The 19555-nt window shown below is 40.0% G+C and overlaps 1 protein-coding gene across 3 annotated transcripts in view; it reads right to left on the reverse strand.

Annotated features, from left to right (window-relative positions):
- The window catches only part of HMGN3 (high mobility group nucleosomal binding domain 3), a 31639-nt gene extending 12226 nt beyond the window's left edge, over positions 1–19413 (reverse strand). For 2 of the 3 annotated variants that reach the window (XM_007456618.1, XM_007456617.1), the window contains exon 1: positions 19195–19408. In XM_007456618.1, coding sequence (XP_007456680.1) covers positions 19195–19209 — 15 coding nt within the window. In that variant the 5' untranslated portion in view covers positions 19210–19408. Of the gene's footprint in view, positions 1–19194 lie in introns of all 3 variants that reach the window. The other variant, XM_007456619.1, reaches the window with a different exon arrangement.
- Between the last annotated feature and the right edge of the window lie 142 nt (positions 19414–19555).

Here is a 19555-nt window from a genome sequence, read left to right on the forward strand (position 1 = left end):
TGATCCATCCCCCCGGGGGGGGGAGGCACCCTCCCACTCTCGCGACAGCTCAAACCTGACTCCCAACGGGGGAAATACACTTACATTTATGAGACACATCAATTATCCCAATATATTTTTATTGGCTAAAGACAATAAATAAGATAAAAACTATTCAACTAATTAGAAAATTAAAACTATTTAACACAAGATAGGAACGGAGTTCCCAGGGTGAAAACATACAAAGAGCAAATGACATTTGGCACAAATGTTTGGCTTAGGAAAATAAAGCAGCTATGCGGTAATGCCTCATCTGATAAAATGAGAAAAACATTCAAAGCTCCTAAAACCCACTGTTTGCTGGGGTTGGTGACATTGTAAATTAACATAATATTTTCAGAGAACATCCTGGCAATATGAAAAAGACACTTAGGACTAATCATATAATGACCCAGTAATTCCAATTTTGGCACAAAGACTCAAAGAGACTTCGTAAAAATATGGTTTTGTTTGTACTGTTTCTAATATGAAATAACTAGAAACAACTCACATGATCAGTAAATAACAGAGAAATATTTTAATAAACGATATAATTACTAATGCAATGCGATTAAAAATAGTTAGGCTACGTGAATACATGGAAAGTCCACATAAAGTTAAGGCTAAATTTAAACACTTAGATTATAGGGAAATCCCTGGCGGTCCAGTGGTTAGGACTCTGTGCTTTCACTGCCAAGGGCCCGGGTTCGATCCCTGGTCAGGGAACTAAGATCCCACAAGTCGCACAGCACAGCCAAAGAAAATAAACACTTAGATTATAAAGTAATATGTAAAACATAGGTCAGAAGTAGATAAAGACTTTGAGAAAGACAAAAGCTTTTCTTCAAGACACAGTAAACCTTCTCTTCTTCCCTGGGGCTGCCTGTTACCCACTGTTACCCACCGTCTACCGATTCATCCCTTTTCAGAACCTCCCAGATCCATGGAGCTCTCTCCTGTTTCCCAAATCAACCAATTATTTTTCCCTCATCCATGGAATCTTCTCTATCATCAAGGAAATCAAAGCTTCTCTTTTCTTTCTTTTTTTTTTAAATTGTGTTAAATTTCTTGGTGCAAATTTCTATTTATATATTTATTTATTTATTTATTTATTATTTTTTGGCCATGCTGTGTGGCATGCAGGATCCTAGTTCCCCAACCAGGGATCAAACCCGTGCCCCCTGCAGTGGAAGCTCAGTCTTAACCACTGGACTGGTGGCGGGGGACAGGGTGGAGTCCCAGAACTTCTCTCTTCTGTCCCCACTCTCTTGCAAAGAATGTCTGGCTCACAGATCTCATGCTATATCAGCCAGCTGAGTTAGAGACAGAAAAATCTTAGAAAATCGAATCCCTAGGTGAGCCATTTGGCTTTGCTCATTTCCACGGTTACAAACTTGACCCTTCTGGCCACAAACCAGATCCTCTGTTGTCTAAAGTGCTGGGCTCTCATTCTGACTTATGAGGCCACTCAGTAGATTCAATCTGGGGTACCCTCCAGCTGTAACTGATAGGCTTTTAAAGAAGAACCACACAGCTACTACTGATGTTAAATGACATTAAAAAATTTTTCTTAAACTGATGCTAGTGACATTATGTTCAATATTCTTCTAGGCAGTGGATTTGTGACAGCAATATGACTGAAAGATCACTCTCTAAACACTGACCTAACAATGTGTGTATTGGATGCAAATTATTGAAAAAGAGAAACTTGGAAAGACCCCACCAAAAAAGCAGGTATAACTGAAAATGCTAATACTTTCAGATGCATGAACGAATGAACCTAAGACTGGAGATGGGAAGAGACACAACTCCAGCAAAGCTCAACCTCTCCATAAGAGCATTCTATGAACAAGCACATAGAAAACTGCAAGCCAGGAATGACCCAAGTGACCTTCACCCTGGGATCAGTGGGGTACTGTGGCACACATGCAGGTCAAGACACTGGCTTCAATCGTGGCTCTCTACCTAGGAGACGTGTGATCTGGGGCAGTGAGTTGATCACTGTGGCTCAGTCTCTTCATCTGATAGATGATAATGACATCTAACTCAGAGGGTGATGTTTACGTTCAAGCCAGATGTTGGGGAGAGCATTTCACAGACTGAATCGCTATACAGATGTTATACAACAAAATATATGTCTCTTGAATTATCAAATATGATATATCATATTGAACAGGGCCTTGAGGTTGAGCACATTTCCTTACAACCAGAGTCCCTGCAACCTTGTTGTCTGTTTTTGTTACACAGAGTAACAGGTACACGATTTCGGAAAGACCTACCGTTTCCGGGTGTCTTATCACACACTCTGTCCACCGTTAACACTGAGCCATGAGGCTGGAGAGAGCAGGAGATCATGGTATGAAGGGATTAAAAGAGAAGCCCGAAGGTTTTGTCCCAAGGGATCTTGAGGAATAAAAACAAAGAAAAGGGAGAAATGAGGCTTGGGGGTGTACATAGGTGACCTCAGATGTACTTCAACCACCTTGTGGGCTGACGGGAAGGTAAGTGAGTTAGGCGGGACGTGGGGAATTCCAAGGCAGAGGGGTCTTGCCCCACTCCCCCAGACAGGGCAGGCTTATGCTAATCCAGTTGGAACCCAGAATGGTCAAAAGGGCAGAGAACCATGGTCTAACAAAAAGATCTCATTCACATATCTGAGGCTCCTTCAGCACCCAAGTAGATGGGGACTGAGCTGAGAGCCAGCAAGGGGTGGGGGACACACGTGGTGGCCTGATGGAAGGCAGAGCAGGGATTCTGGGGGAGTCAGAAGCACCACTGAGAGATGATCTGAGGGCAAGTTGGCAGGCAGGTGGCTCACTGAACACCTGGTGACCCAATGGAGACCCAAAATCAGCCAAGAGCATGAAATTTGGCAAAAATCAACAGGTAGTTGAACTTTTTAAAATTACAAGTTCTGAAAATTAAAGTAGGCTCATTGAAATAAAAAAACTCAAAACATAAACTCTAGTCCAGGGACAGTAGAAGAAATAATGAATTGTCACGGATTGCTGAGGAATTAGCCCAGAATGCAGGAACGAGCAATAAAGAGCTAATATGAAAGAGAGGCTAGGAGACATGGTGGCTAACTGCAAGGTTCCACCTGTATCTCATAGACATTCAGAAGCAGAAAACAGAGATACTAACAAAGGCATAATGGGTGAGAACTTTCCTAAACTGAAGTCATGAGTCTCCAGATGGAAAACTCACACCAGGGAACGAACTGGAAACAAAACAAAGCAAACAAATACAATGAGACATAATAAAACTACGGAAGGTCAAGGAAAATGAGAAAAATCTTTAGAAGTTATCAGAATTAAAAGATGAATTATTTTCAAAGAATTACTTCTCAAGCATCTATAAATTATAAGAAACTACGAAGCAACGTTCAAGGAGTTGAGGAAAACTGTCAGCCTAGAATCCTATACCCAGCTATCATTCTAGAGTGAAGGCAAAATAAAGACATATCAGAATACAAATACTAAGAGAGTTTACTACCAACAGAGCCTTTCTTTCAACAAGGATCCAGTACTAAATAATCAAATTCAGCGATAAGAAAAGTGAATTAAGATGGAAGGAAAATATGTAAGAAAAAATGTATAAAATATATTGGCAAATCTAATTATTACCTGTAGATACTAATATGTATTTTTGTGTGTTTAAAAATATTTCAGTAGAAATCCTAGATTAGTGCTGCCCTATAGAATTATAACACGTAATTTTAGATTTTCTAACAGCCACATGAAAAAAGTTAAAAGACATGGGTGAAATTAATTGTAATAATATATTTTATTTAACTGAACATATCTAAAGTTTTATCATTTCAACATGTTATCAATATCCAAATTATTAATGAGATATTTCACAAATTTTCTTGGCACTAAATCTTCAAAACCTGGCATGTATTTTACACTTACAGCACACCTCCATTCAAATGTTAAGTTTTCACCAGGAGTACCTGACCCTCTAAATATGTTAGAGATCATAAAGTTTATAGTAGTTTCACATATCCAGGTTGTTGCAAACATATTTAAAATTTTCCATAACTGAATCTAATACCAGTTCTTAAATTTAAATTGATTAAAATTAAAATTTTAAAAATTCAGCTCATTCTTTCTCATTGGCTAATAGACTCATGCAGTTAATGGCTGCCATATTGGATGGGACAATTCTAGACAATAACAACCGCAAAAGATGAGAGGAGGGGGAACAGATCATCCTCACCCCCAGCATGGGAGGGTCCTGGTTTTGTTCTGGAGAATGATGCTGACACAGAATCATTTTAGACTCTGTTAAAACAAAATTTAAAGACAGGCATTTAAAATTTTAAGAAAATAAATAAGTTCTATAAACTTAAAAATCAGGAGAAGTGGAATAAGGCAAATTTTACAATCAAAGGCAGGGGAGAAAAGAGCAAACCAAAGGAAAACACATAATAAATAGAAACCACAAAATAAGTCATTAAAAAAGTCCAAATATATTAGTTATCATAATATACCTAAAGAAATTATATTAATTCATTATAATGTCAAGTAACAGAAGACATAGAACAATACAGGTATATGATTCCACTTTTACAAATTTTTAAAACAAATCAATATTATGGATTTATATCTCACATATACATCATAAGCGTATAAAATCATGGACTGGAAGGATACACACCAAATTCATGATCATGCTTCTCTCCAGGGAGGCTGACAAGGGAAGGGAACCAAGGGGGTGTTCCGAACTTGAACTTTATCTGTAACATTTTATTTTTAGAAAGATCTGAAGCAAATAGGATAAAAAAAAGTTCAAATGTGTGAATTCTGAGTGATGGGTCAATAGGTATGTTATATTATTTCCTGAATTTTTCTGTACTTAAAACCCCCTAAAAATATTACCAATATTAAGGGGGTAGGGGAGTGGAAGCAAAGCCCAGTTGGCAGTGCCACATCTATTCCCAACACAAATTCCATGACTATTAGTGCTTTCTGTATTCCTTTTTTTAAAACAGTTCTTTTCTTTTTTATTTATTTTTATTTTTATTTTTATTTTTGGCTAAGCCATGCAGTGTGCAGAGTCTTAGTTCCCCAGCCAGGGATCAAATCCATGCCCTCTGCAATGCAAGTGTGGAGTCTTAACCACTGGACTGCCAGGGAAGTCCCAGTGTTTTCTGTATTTCTTAAATGGCTTATAAGTCTGGCCCACACACTGCCTCTTCCTTTTCTGTTCAAGACATACAATTCATAGTCATTTCATTTGTGCTGATATGAAGGAATCTGGAGCTGGGTGAGACAGGAAGCCAAGAGCAGTACAAACGCGAATTCAGAACTGTCCCTCTTGGGTGAGTGTAGGATGAGAGACGGGCAGAGGGAGCCCGGCTTCCTTCAGCAGCTGACCAACTGCACTGTCTCCATTCTCCCATCTCACAAAGATGCCTGGGTCCTGCATCTGAAGACACGAAAATGCACGGAAGGGGACACAACAGTGTTTCCTTAAGATAACTGTAGCAGCAGCCCTTCTCAGGAAACCAAGAAAAGAAAATTGGAATTTTCATTCTGTAGATCATCCACAGGAATCAACAGGACAAATTACCAACTGCTGAGCTTCTCCTGCTTCTCCTTCCCCTGGTAACAGTGGTTACCACCTTACACAGGGACTCTTGTGGGGGTTGTGAACCCAGTTTTCTCGCTCCAAACTCAGGAAGGTATCAGAGAAGATGAGAAAATCCTTATAGCCTTCAACAGTTGCTTGGGAACAGCAAGCACTACATGGCCTTAGCCTCCAAATTTGTCACTACGGAGAAAAACATTGAAGGTGTGGCAGGAAGCTAGGAACAAAAGGCTAGTACCTCCTGGTGCCATATTTCTTAGCCACAGAAGAAAGAGGAGGGCTCAGGGTTCTCAGCAAAGAGTACTGGACCTTGTATTAAAGTTCCAAATAGTCTTTACTGGTAAGTGTAGGCTCTCAGAGTCTTCCTTCTAAGATTTTAAGTGACAAGAGCTACTGCTTATAACTCAAGTGAATTTGTTGAGAGCCTAGAGTACCTATGAAATTCAAGTAACCATCTGCCAGCAGCCATAGAACAAATCCAGTCTCAACTCCTGGGTTATCCATGCTGATGCATGAAAGCTGGGAGTAGATGTGACACTGCAAATAAACCAACAACCACTTCTTTTCACCTGGGGAATGTATTACTTTGAGGGGACTTTTCTCTAACTTGCTGGTCAATATGTTTAAATTATTATTATTTTTCTTTACATTTTCTTTTAAAATCAATTTACATTTTCTGTTATAAACCTAAGGCTGGAGAAAAGACAGCAGTCCAACAGTAAGCTGGTTAGAGGAGGAAAAACCATTCTAGGACAAAAATCCAAACAACCCACCCCAAGAAAGACTGAAATGTGTCCATAACTAACTCTTTACTTTTCTGCTAAAGTTGACACATAAACACACCTACTTGATTAATTTCCCTCCACAAATGGGGGCACTGTCCAGGAAATTCTTATGAAGTTTTCCAAATAACAGGTACTTACTTCCCTTAAACTCAAATATTCACATATTTGAATCTGACATATGAAACAGACACTGAAAATTTTATTCAAAGCCACAAGGACCATTGTTTAACCACAGCATGGCTGTTTTTCATTCATGCTGTAAGTATATGTTTGGGATGCTCCAATACTGCCTTGCTTTCTTTAAAATAACCCTTAAAAATCCAGCATTTAGGATTGAGAGATCACGTGCAAAGGATTAATAATCAAACTGATGTCAAATTTCATTTTTACCTCCTTCCTTGCTTGTGCCTATTAATTTCATCAACTTCTATAAACCCAAAGAGCTTATTAAGGCCATGAGGCTAGTATGTCTTCCCCAAATAAAATTTTGTTGTTCAAGATAAAAGTAATTGAGTAAGAACTCTGCTTTAGAAGACTCTGGATGAACCGATATAAACAGCAACTCTTCTTTTCTGAGAGATACTTCTAGGGAAACTATCCCACATTGTACTCCATTACAAAAGATAACTGAAAGCAAAGAAAAAGCCCTCTTCAAGTATGTTCAGTGAACTTTTCTTAGTATAAATACACATAATTTAATAATGGAAGTATATCATTAATATGAAATAATTTAAAATATTTCACACATCTCTTTGGTCTCAGCTGCCTCTTTCATGAGAGCTATCTCTTCCCCCCTGTTGTGTGAATGGGATCGTGGGCGAAGGTCCCAGCTGAGGTCCGAAGCCTGACCCCAGTCTGGCTTGTATCTTATGTCCCTGGGCTTGAGTTTCTTCATGAGGAAAACTAAGAGGATGGACCCGAAGCTCTCACTTGCCTGACTTTGTGAGATGCTCGTGTACATACTAATCACATTATGTAAGTGTCTAGGACAGAGATGCCAGGTATGGGAGTCTTAGAAAAGGGCACGAGAAGAGACGCAAAGGAACAACCATAATCTCAGTAAACATGGATTCTGTACTGCATTCATGTGCAAGACAATGATCTGAATGAGTTAATCTCCTCATTACAATCCTGTGAGGTTGGTAAACGGCATCATGTCTATTGTATAAATGCGGAATTGAAGCCAGAGAGATTAGGTAATCTTGCATCTTGCAAGATAACCTAGCATCTTGCCCAAGATGACCCAGCTGGTAATCTTGCTGTCAGTGGAAGAGCTGTGATTCAGAGCCAGGGAGGCTGGCTCAGCTTCACGACTCATCCACTACACCACTCTAAGTCGTTTCTGCTGGCTTTCCATTTCAAAACTGTGTGCAGATCTGGGATGCTAGGAGAGCAAAGCGCTTCCAGGGTGGGAAATATCTTAACCTGTAGACCCAGCCAAGCAACACATAATATGTAATGGAGTGTTTCCTACTCCCCCTCATTTTTGAGCCTCTTGGAATAGCAAGACACAATTTCCCATTAAAAATATTACATGGTGATTGCTTCCATGTCCTGGCTATTGTAAATAGCGCTGCAATGAACAGTGGGGTGTATGTATCTTTTCAAATTATGATTTTCTCTGGGTATATGCCCAGGAGTGGGATTGCTGGATCATATGGTAGGTCTACTTTTAGTTTTTTAAGGAACTAAATGTCCATCGACAGATGAATGGATAAAGAAGATGTGGTACATATATACAATGGAATATTACTCAGTTATAAAAGAGAATGAAATAATGCCACTTGCAGCAACATGGATGGACCTAGAGATTATCATACTAAGTAAGTCAGAGAAAGACAAATATCATATGATATCACTTATAATGTGGAATCTAAAAAAATGATACAAATGAACTTATTTACAAAACAGAAACAGACTCATAAACTTAGAAAACAAACTTATGGTTGCCAAAGGGGGAAGGTGAGGGGGTAGATAAATTAGGAGTTTGGGATTACCATATACACATTACTATATATAAAATAGATAATCCACAAGGACCTACTGTACAGCACAGGGAACTCTACTCAATATTCTGTAATAACCTATATGGGAAAAGAATCTGAAACAGAATAGATATATGTATAACTGAATCACCTTGCTGTACACACCTGAAACTAACACAACACTGTAAATCAGCTATACTCCAATATAAAATAAAAATAAAAAAAGATTAAACTTACAAAAATAAATAAATTTTTGTCAGATAATTCTAAAAAAAGTTAAAAAATTAAAATTAAAATAAATAATATTGCATGTTGACAAAAATGGAAAAAAATTACATGTTGAGATGCACATAAATGTACTATTCTGGGTTTTTAAATGGTCACACACACAGATACAAGTATTTTTATCTCACTATTAAAAGAAAAGGCAGGGGCTTCCCTGGTGGCGCAGTGGTGGACAGTCCACCTGCCGATGCGGGGGACACGGGTTCGTGCCCCGGTCCGGGAAGATCCCACATGCCGCCAAGCGGCGCAACGGGAGAGGCCGCAACACTGAGAGGCCTGCGTACCACAGAAAAGAAAAAGTAAAGGCAACACACCAAATCAGTTCTATCATTTTTAACAGTACTTTACATTTCTCTGTATACTTTCACCTTGTTGCTGTATTTGATCCTTTCAGTAGCACTGAGGTACACAGGGACTGTCTTAATATTCCCATTTTACAGATGAAGAATAGAGACTCAAAGAGGTCACATGACTTTCCCCCAATAAAGAGTTGTGGACACCACACTAGACCCCAGTCTTCCAACTTTTACAGCAGGGATTTTAAAGGGATGTTATCAGATACTCTATTTTCCTATTTGCTCAGACATGAGTTTATTTCTACTAAATGATAAACACAGTTATGATGTTCCTTATATTTTTGCAAAATGAATCAGCCAGCTCTGATGTGATGGACATGTGACCACTCAAAGGGGGAACAGTAAAATTAAAAATTTTAATTAAGAGAAGCGATAAAGGAAAGCAATGAGAAGTAGATAGAAAAGATACAGTTAAAAACTGTATTATGTGGCATATATATGTAACTTCAGAAGAAGTCTTCAAAGCTTCGCACGTTGATCACCTCAAGCCTTTGGTATGTTTACCTCCTACATACACCAGGCCCAAGACTCAGAACTTCCCGCGAAGCAGAATTTAACAAATTCTGTCCAGTACTGTACTGTAAAAAGCCACAGCTTGTACCCAGTTAAGAAAAAACAGAGAGAAAGAAAGAAAAGAAAAAAAAAAAATCTCTTGGGGTAAACTTTGTATTTACCTTTGTATGGGGTCAGAATAATAAAGATATAATTTTAAAATAATATCACTTTATATCTTTTAAAAATAACTTTTGTAATTAAACACAAATCATTTGGTAATCCAGGACTCTGAAATAAAAATCCATCCAGTTCTAGGTCCAACAGCTTTGCTAAACTATGTGGCTTTTAGCACCTGCTAAAACAAAACACCTGCTCATTTTTAAAATCCAATGCGTAAGCAATGGTGGCTTAACATTTACATTATAACCTCTCAATATATTGTATAATATGCAAGTGTGTTTATATGTTTCTGGTCTCAGGGGAATATCCCTATTGTTTGAAATATAACAAATTAATGAAGACAATACATCTTAGAAATAGTAAACCCAGCAGTTTCATGGTGGAATTTGAGAAAATATGAAGTTTTAGACCCTCAATACTCAGATATCAAGGCTTGGATGAGGAAACGTCATATATATACCTTGTATATGAACCTACAGTCCATTAGTTTCTGAAACACCCAGAAGGCTTCATGATAACGTACATCTTTCAGAAGCCAGAGGCCTGGACCCTGAGGGCAGCCTTAGGGTATGATCACAGATAATAATGACTTGTGGGGTACCTTCCTATGACTGGTACCTAGAAACAACAGCATCAGCTTATATCTTAATAATTAAGGCAACATTTTAAACAGATGGACACTCACATATTTACGTAATTCCTGAATCTTTCCTGTTTCATTCGTTGGGCACCTTGATTTAAATAAAAATACATGAAGCCAATAGAAATAAATATTTACGGGAAGTACTCTGGTGTGTCATGGTTAGGAGAAAAAGCTTGAGTAAAAGAGGGCTGGGGTAGAATTCCTGGCTTTGTCCCTTCCCAGCTGTGTGACCCAGGGGAAATGCCTTCATCGCACTAAATCCCAGCCTTCTCACTTTGGATGTGGATGGGACCAGCCGCAGGGCTCGGTGGTTCAGAGCACAGGCTCTGGAGCCAGACAGCCAGGTCTGCACTCCTGGCTCGGCCACCCGCTACCTCTGAAGATGTCAGTGTGGAGAGCACACACCTGACCGGGTGGTTGGTCGATTCAGCTCATTAACGCAAAGTGCTGGGAACAGTGACTGAGTCACAGAAAGCCACCTACGTGTTATTTACTGTGAGATGAGGACAGCCTCGCAGGACTGCAGGGAGAATAAAATGAAATAATATGAAATTGCACCATAATACTTGCCACACAGGTTTATTTCTAACAACTTCACATATTTTTATTTAATTTTTCTTTTATTCTAACGACTATAAAGCGCAAAGCTCAGGCCCGGTACAGTCAGGTATTCAATAAGTGGTAGCTATTTAAATTTTAATGGGAATAAATATGTGTATATATTGTTATGGATATAAGTTCTTAAAATATTAAATTTTGGAACAAATTTTGAGACTTAAAACCTTTTTCTATATCTCCCTACCTCTGATTATGCATATCATTTACTTACTGGGACTGAACATGCATTTGCCTTGGGCATATATAAATGGCCCTGTTTCTGGACATGCTCACAAGATGTAAAAATACTGGACTCAATAAATACCTTGACCAGGAACCCATACATGATTCCACTGAACTCTTCCAAGAACACAGTTAAATGTACAATAAATAAGTAGCCAGTGGGAGAAAATATTCAACATTTTGATTTGGTTCGTTATCTTCAACACTGATTTTTAAATTACTCAGGAGACTAACATCGTATTTCAACATACTAGGTACTGTGAAAGCAGACAGATTAAATGGTGTTTACTTCAGTCACCATTTCCAAATTGTACCCTTCAGGAAAGTGGAATCTATTTAACTTTGGTGTAAACAAAGGCAGTGCTTTAGGGGAAAAAATATAGGAAAATAGGATCACTTGATAACTGATTTGCCAAGGGATTTTAATGTTATGTGGCAATATTTTTAAGCATAATTTTTTCTGTGAGAAAAATCAACCATGTAAAAATGCACCAGATGAAAGCTTATGTTCTTTCAAAAACACTACCTACTCCTATAATTGCAGTTAACTGGACATACAGGGCGAGATCTGTGCAACATTGGTCCTACAGAATGGAAGCTTGGCTTATCAGAAGCCTGTTATTTCACTGTAGTTCTCTTAATAATTAAAAATATCAGCACCACAATAACGAACATCCACTGACCGTCTCACACACGCCAGGCCCTGTCCTAAGAACTGTGCATTCACCATCTCATTTAATGCCTCCAACAACCCAACGAGGTAGAACATATTTTTAGCCCGGTTTTGCAGATGAGGAAACCGAGTCTCAGAGAATTAGGAACTCAGAAGCTTAGGGAGGAGTTAAGTAACCTGCCCTAAATTACACAGCTAGTAAACAGTAAAGCCAGGCTATATTGGACTATCTCCCCAACAAGGATATGAAATAATTAAAGTTACTACCTTCTTCCCTTGAAAACAATACATTCATGCACTTGTTCAGCAAACAGTTACAATACCTGTGCGAGGAGATGTAGGGGGATTAAAAAAATACCAGAGCCACCAAAGACTTCATGGTCAAGTGGAATTAGAAGGATTACAAAGTTCATTCAAAATTAGGTAATCAATCAAATAACATGTGTCAACTTAGAAACATGGTCCCAGACAACCACCTTTTAAACACAAGAGGGTGGTTACAGAAAAGCATAGCAGCCAAGAAATCACTGAATCTTTACTAATGAGTGAGGGTAGCTACCGTACACAATCTAACCCCACTTGTTGTAACCGGCCTTGAATTTAACTTCCTTCTACTTCAAAGAAAGCAAGACTTCAGAGATCACCTTTATTAACAAACTAGCACGGATCCTCTTGTGATTTAAAAAAAAGAAGCTATAATCCCCAACCCTTTTTTTTTTTTGCGGTACGCGGGCCTCTCACTGTTGTAGCCTCTCCCGTTGTGGAGCACAGGCTCCGGACGCACAGGCCCAGCGGCCATGGCTCACAGGCCCAGCCGCTCCGCGGCATTTGGGATCTTCCCAGTCTGGGGCATGAACCCGTGTCCCCTGCATCGACAGGCGGACTCGCAACCACTGTGCCGCCAGGGAAGCCCTCCCCAACCCTTTTAACCAAACAACTTTCTGCCAGTGCTTTTTCTTTGGACACAGAGTCTGACCAAACTTTTGAATGCTCAGAGCTCATAGTTTTTCTTGTGGCTCATTATCACTTCTTGCCCTGAATTATGAATACTGACATATGTATATTAAGTACCCTGTCAGACTGAAAGATCCTTAAAAATAAGGGCCTTTACTTATTCACTTCAAAAAGGGTTGGAAAGAACAGTAATTTGCTTACTTTGCCAAGGTGATGGTACTTTGCATAAAGGTGATGCTTGATAAATGTTTATTTAACATGAAGTGAGTGAAGGAATGAATAAAATGTATAACCCTGGCATTTTGCAGCCTTTATTCAAATACAGGTTTCATATCAATATTGGTGCAATTAAATTCATCAAGTATTTATGGATGGCATACTACATATCAGGCCCTTTCACATTCAGACTGGGTAACTCAATATGGCTAAGAAGGCAGTTCTCTCCAAACTGACTTACAGATTCCATTTGATCCCTATCAAAATCATGGCAGGCATGCTGTAGAAATTTACAAGTTGATTTGAAAATTTATACGGAAGTGCAAAGGATGTAATAGCCAAAACAATTTTGAAAAGGAAGAACAAAGTGAGGAACTGACATTACCAGTACCAAATTTTACTATAAAACCACAGTAATCAAGATAATGTGGTATTGACATATGGACAAACCTATAGGTAATGCAACACAACTCAGAGGATAGAAATCGAACCTTTACATTATGATGAATTGATTTTCAATGAAGGTGCCTAGGCAATTCAGTGGAAAAAAGATGGTCTTTTTAACAGCTGGTGCTGAGACAGGTAGGTATCCACATTGCGTGCGCGCGCGCGCACACACACACACGCAACCAGAAGAATTGAAACCCTTATCTCATACTATACACAAATTTAATTCAAAATGGATCATAAAACTAAATATAAGACCTAAAATTATAAAACTTCTAGAAGTAAATATCTGTGGCCTTAGATTAGGCAAAGATGTATTAGACAGGACACTAAATGGATTCCATCAAAATTAAAAAGCTTCTGTTCTTTGCAAGACATCAAGACAAAATTTCTTTAAAAGCCACAGACTGAAGGAAAAGATCTATAAGTCATATATCTGACAAAGGACTTGTGTCCAGAATATATAAAGAACACTTACAACTCAATAATAAGATGAACAATCCAATTTCAAAATGGGCAAAATATTTGAATAGATGTTTCACCTAGGATATCCATTATACTAGTAAACACATGAAAAGATGCTCATCATCATTACTTACTATGGAAATGTAAATTAGACTAATTAGAAGGCTATAAGCAAAAAACCCTGACAATACCAGCTATGAGCACAGATGTGGAAAAACTGGAACCCTCATTCACTGATGATACAATTACTTTGGAAAACAGTTTGGAAGTTTCTTAAAGACAGACTTTCATACCACCCACCAGTTCCACCCTTAGGAAACTTCCCAAGAGGAATGAAAATATGTCCGTGCAAAGACTTACATACAAATATTCACAACAGCATTATTTATAATAACCCCAAACTGAAACAATCCAAATGTCCACCAACTTGTGAAAGGATAAACAAAAAGTCGAATATCCACACAGTGGACTATTATTGGGCACTAAAAAGAATGAGGTACAGATACATGCTACCCCATGGGTGGACCTCAAAAACACTATGCTGAGTGAAAGAAACCAGACGTAACGGACTACATACTGTGTGATTCCTTTTATATAAAATTTCCAGAAAAAGCAAATCTACAGAGATAGTAGGTTAGTGGTTGTCTAGGACTGGGGTGGGAGGAGGGGCTGTCTGCCAACAATGGGAGAGACCTTTCTGGAGTGATAGAAGTGTTTTAAAACTGGATTATAGTAATGTTACACAACTCTATAAATTTATTAAAAATCATTGATTTGTATACTTTGAATAGATGAACGGATTTTATGGTAAGTACATCATGCCTCAATAAAGACTTTTTTTTTTTAATGAAATTATACCCCCATCCACATTGCTTGAGAGTTGCTGAAGTGTCTGTGTCACTAAGCACTGGGCAGTAACACTTTCAATCTTTTCTTTAAACCAGACTGGTTTTAAAAACTCACATCTCATTATTCTTAATAATATACTATTCTCTGACTTTTAGTAAAACTAAACATTTTCATCTATTGAGTCTGTTATTTTCTTATAAGGATATACATCTTTTCCATAAGGACATGTGAACCTCCTTATCTTTCTAAAATAGCACTTTTTTCAGTGATACGTGGTACAAATACTTTTTCCCCAGTTGTTCATAAATTTTAAAATTTTGTTAAGAGAGTTTTCTTTTCTTTGCTATACTGACATATTCATTTTTATGTAGTCAAAGTTATCTCTATTTTCATTTACAGAATCTGTCTCTGGTGTTATAATATGTGATATTCCTTTGAAAGATTAATCAGAAACCTTGAGTATTGTTAGTTAAGCATCCTACATGCCAAGCCCAGCACTACTGGGCCTTTCTACTTTATGAAAAGAGATAAAACGTAATTTCAAATCTCAAAGCTAGAGGCAGACAGACTTTTCTTCCTTAAACCTTTATTTTAACTGTAAAGAGAGACTAGTGTTTACATCGCAAATTCCTGGAAAACTGCCTCATTAGAGAAAATTTCTGATGTGATACACTCGACATTTCCAATAGTTCCAGTGATGAAGAACTGGAAAAATAAAAAGAAGGATGTGAAAGTGTGTTTGCTACTCATGCCAGGACCATGGCTCTAGGACTTGCTGGCTGAGGTCTCTTTGTAGACCATCAGGTCATCACATAACAGCGTGATCACTGTAAGCATTCGTGGATGTCTGACCAGAACAGTCTAGAATGCAGTCATTCACTGTCCCACCACCACCTGAGTCCAGGAAATTAGTGGGTGGTGACCCACCACCCATTAGGTAATGAATAGAGGAAATTCAACTTTATTTAAATCTCACTAACTTGGGAAGGGATGGAACGCTAACTGAAGAACTCGTCACCACTGAGGGCTATACTGCTTCAAAAAATACTCCCGCAGTTATAAAAACCATTTGGTTTTGTGTAGTTATGACTATCACACACGAAGATATAGATAAAACTCACAAAGGTAAGACAGACTCAAGGATGTATTGTACAACACGGAGAATATAGCCAATTTTTTTTTGTAATAACTGTAAATGGAAAGTAATGTTTAAAAATTGTATAGGGCTTCCCTGGTGGCGCAGTGGTTGAGAGTCTGCCTGCCGATGCAGGGGACACGGGGTCGTGCCCCGGTCCGGGAAGATCCCACGTGCCGCGGAGTGGCTGGGCCCGTGAGCCATGGCCGCTGAGCCTGCGCGTCCGGAGCCTGTGCTCCGCAACGGGAGAGGCCACAGCAGTGAGAGGCCCGCGGACCGCAAAAAAAAAAAAAAAAAAAAAAAAAAAAAAAAAAAAAAAAAAAAAAAAAAAATTTAAAGAAATGTCATAAGAATGTTTTATATTAATGTGGATACTGTGGCCTTCGAGGTACAGTATATACCTGAGGCCTGGTCATGTTGAGATACAATCAGAAGAGGCATCCAAATGCCTGAAAACAGAAAATGCCTGCTTTTCTCTTTGTATATTTGAAACTGCCCTCCCCCAACACACACTTTCAAGACTGGCCCCAGTTCAACCTTCTTTCTTTATCTATCCTACAGCTTTTAGAATCTATACTATGTATTCTGGGACATATATACAGGCTTAATATTACTCAGTTGTTTTGTGGCCACTACCCTTATCACCTCATTGAATTCAACAGAAGCTCCATGAGGGTAAACTTCATATCCCTATGGCACGCAAGCAGTGCTAGGATTCCAGATGTTTCTACTGACTTTATTAGTGCCATTTCTTACTCTGCAGCCTCAACAGTGCTCATTAAATAACATTTCTTGATTTCTGGGAAAAGTTGAGAAAAAGGGGCCAAGACGGTTAAAAAAAGAAAAAAAATATTGTGGGGACACTTTCGAAACTTATAATGTACAACAGGCAGTGCTGCAGCCAAGAAAAATATCGTGGAGTAATATGTACATGATACCCCAGCTTCACAGATCCTGCAGAGCAACACACAGATTGTCTCCAGTTCTCTTCTTTGCATCTAGGCAGCCTTTACCTAATGACTATTGGTTCCTATGTAAGTTTCCGTGAACTCCAGAGTTCCATGAGGCGGCTCCAAGGTTTGCCTTGTAGATGCTTTGGCCATGGAAGCCATGTTTAATTTGTGGCTGCTCCTGTCCAGGTACCAGTCCGGGTCTTTTGGCCATGGGTATAAATGAAGAGCATTTCTATTAATCAAGGAGAGCTTTCCCACCTCTGAAAACACTCTGATGTCCCTAGGATGACACACAGGTGCCTGCACACAGGTCTTACCCTAGTCCCAGGATGCCTGGCTAGCTTCTTTATGGCTAGCTTCTTCCCTGCCTTCTAGGGAAATAAAACAATAGTTAAAAGCCAGTTCCTCTACTGCTCTTCTTTTCTTCCCTTCTATTTCCCTAAGAGAGGTGGGCAATGAGGAAAAGTAAGAGGAATGGTTTCACCAACTCTGACCCTTGGACAACAAGGATTCCGGCACATCAGGGTCCATTATGATAAAGAATTTGTGCACCTCTAACCTACTATTTGTCTAAATTTGTTAATAATTCCCAAGAAAGGAGATGGCATCAACTCACTCAGCAACCCATCTTTTGGTGACTCTACTAGAATTCCCAGCTTCGTCATTAAACCAAAGATAAAATGCTGAAAATTGTGGTCTCATTCTAATATCCTTGTTCTAGTCATGCAAAAACAATACTTTCATAAAAATTCAGTTTAAATAATGAACCTAAAGTATTAGTACTCAATATGCCATCCATCTTCTTAGGCTGGGAGTCTCTTTGCATATCAAACTCCTCTTGACACACCCACGACTAAATGAAGAGAATGAGTAAATAATATCTGAAAATAAAGCCTCTAGACCTGCAGCATCTAATTAAATCTCTGGTACTAGCTTTTGGTTGATGAGACCCTTGGGCAATTCCTGTCTCTAAGCCCCAGTTCCATGGAATACCCCTGTCAAGGTTAAACGAGAGGATTAAATGAGATGTTAAATCAAACTCTGCCCACACTATGAGGCACATAGTAAACAATAAACTCTAAGCTTTTTTTGAAACTTTTAATTATAATGTTTTTTTAAAAATGGAGACAAGTTTCCACCAAATTCTTAGTAAAGACAGATAAAAAGGCAAAAGCTTCTGTATTTTTAAAGCTTCAATATTTAAAAAAATAATTCAGTCATTTACACACACACAAATCATTCCACCATCTTTAACGGATGAAGCAGAATATTATTTGCCCTTTTGCTTCAAATTTAATACCCTCACTGGTTAACAGCGTTGGAAACACGAGGGCAAGGCATTTTCTTTGAAACAGCCGCTACACAGCGGTTTTGCCTCGGGGTGGGAGGAAAGCCTTCCCTTCCTCCCTGGGACAACGACAAGTCGCAGCCGGACTCCGGGGGAAACGTGCGTCCCCACGCGAGTTACTTGGTGTCCGGGGCCTGTGCGGAAGGGGACATAATAGTCCGCCAGGAGTGACCCCAGTGCCCCCCTACACACCCAGGGGCGCGGGAGCACTTGTACCCCGCCTTCCGGGACCGAGTGTGAGTTTGGGTCCCCGCATCGGACCCGGTGGCCCCTTCCCTTTGCAGCCACGGTGCGCGCGCCCCCGGCGGCGTCCCGTCCTGCGTGTGGCCAACTCCGCGGCTGCCGCCGCCAACTGCGGGCAAGTCCAGCCACCCCGGCCCCGCCTGCGCAGTCCCCAGCCCTGCCTGACACTGGAGTTGGTACATACGGGTCTGCAGCGCAGGCGAGCAGGGGAGTGAGCGCTATTTTAAACATGGCTTTCCCTCTCCTGTAGCCTCAGAGCCATCGCGGCGCACCGGCGTGGGCACGGCCCACATGGGAATAACCCCGACATCTGCCCGACTTATTGGATTCATTTTCGATCTCCCTATGCGTGGACTTGTTCCCCACCCCGCGCTGCTTTTCCTCCACACTAACCGCAACCTAGCAGTTTATAAAGAGGAAACTCCCCTCCTGGAAGCGGGGGTGAAAAGCGCTTTTGCTTCTTGTTCGAGGTGGAAACCATTCCGGCTAGAATGAGTTCAAAAAGAAGGGAAGCCGGGTCGCCGGAAAGAAAGTAACATTCAGAGATCGATGGGGACAGCGGGAGGGCGCAATGTCTGCAACAGGCAACTGAAAACAAGCACTGAAGAAGCAAAGAGATTCGCAACCCCCGAGTTACTACCGAGTGCACTGCACGCCATCCATTGCAATGACAAGATTTGCTGTTAGCACAATTTGAAGGCCTTTGAAATGTTTTTTGGTAAGACTTACCTTTCTCTTCGGCATAATGACTACGTTGGTGAAGCTAAAAAGTAAAGCAACGGGCTGGAACTGCTGGCACCGCCGCTGGATGCTGGCACCGCCACTGGAGGCTGCCCCCGCCGCAGCTGTTCACGCGCAAGGCTCGGCGTAGCCCGGCCTCCGGGACCTGAACCTCCGCGTCTCCCTCCAGGGGCCCTCTACTCGCTTGCCTCCCCGCTCCTCCAATGAGGAGCCCCGGCAGCCGGCCGCGAGGCCCCATTGGCTGCGGCAACGTTCTAAATTCCACGAGGGCACGCCCACCTCCGTGCGCACGGTACGCTCTGTTGTAGTTTCCAATTCACCGGAAAAAAAAAAAAAAAAAAAAAAAAAA

This window comes from Lipotes vexillifer, unplaced genomic scaffold (genome assembly GCF_000442215.2).
Source record: "Lipotes vexillifer unplaced genomic scaffold, Lipotes_vexillifer_v1.1 scaffold1077, whole genome shotgun sequence".
Lineage (NCBI taxonomy): Eukaryota > Metazoa > Chordata > Mammalia > Artiodactyla > Lipotidae > Lipotes > Lipotes vexillifer.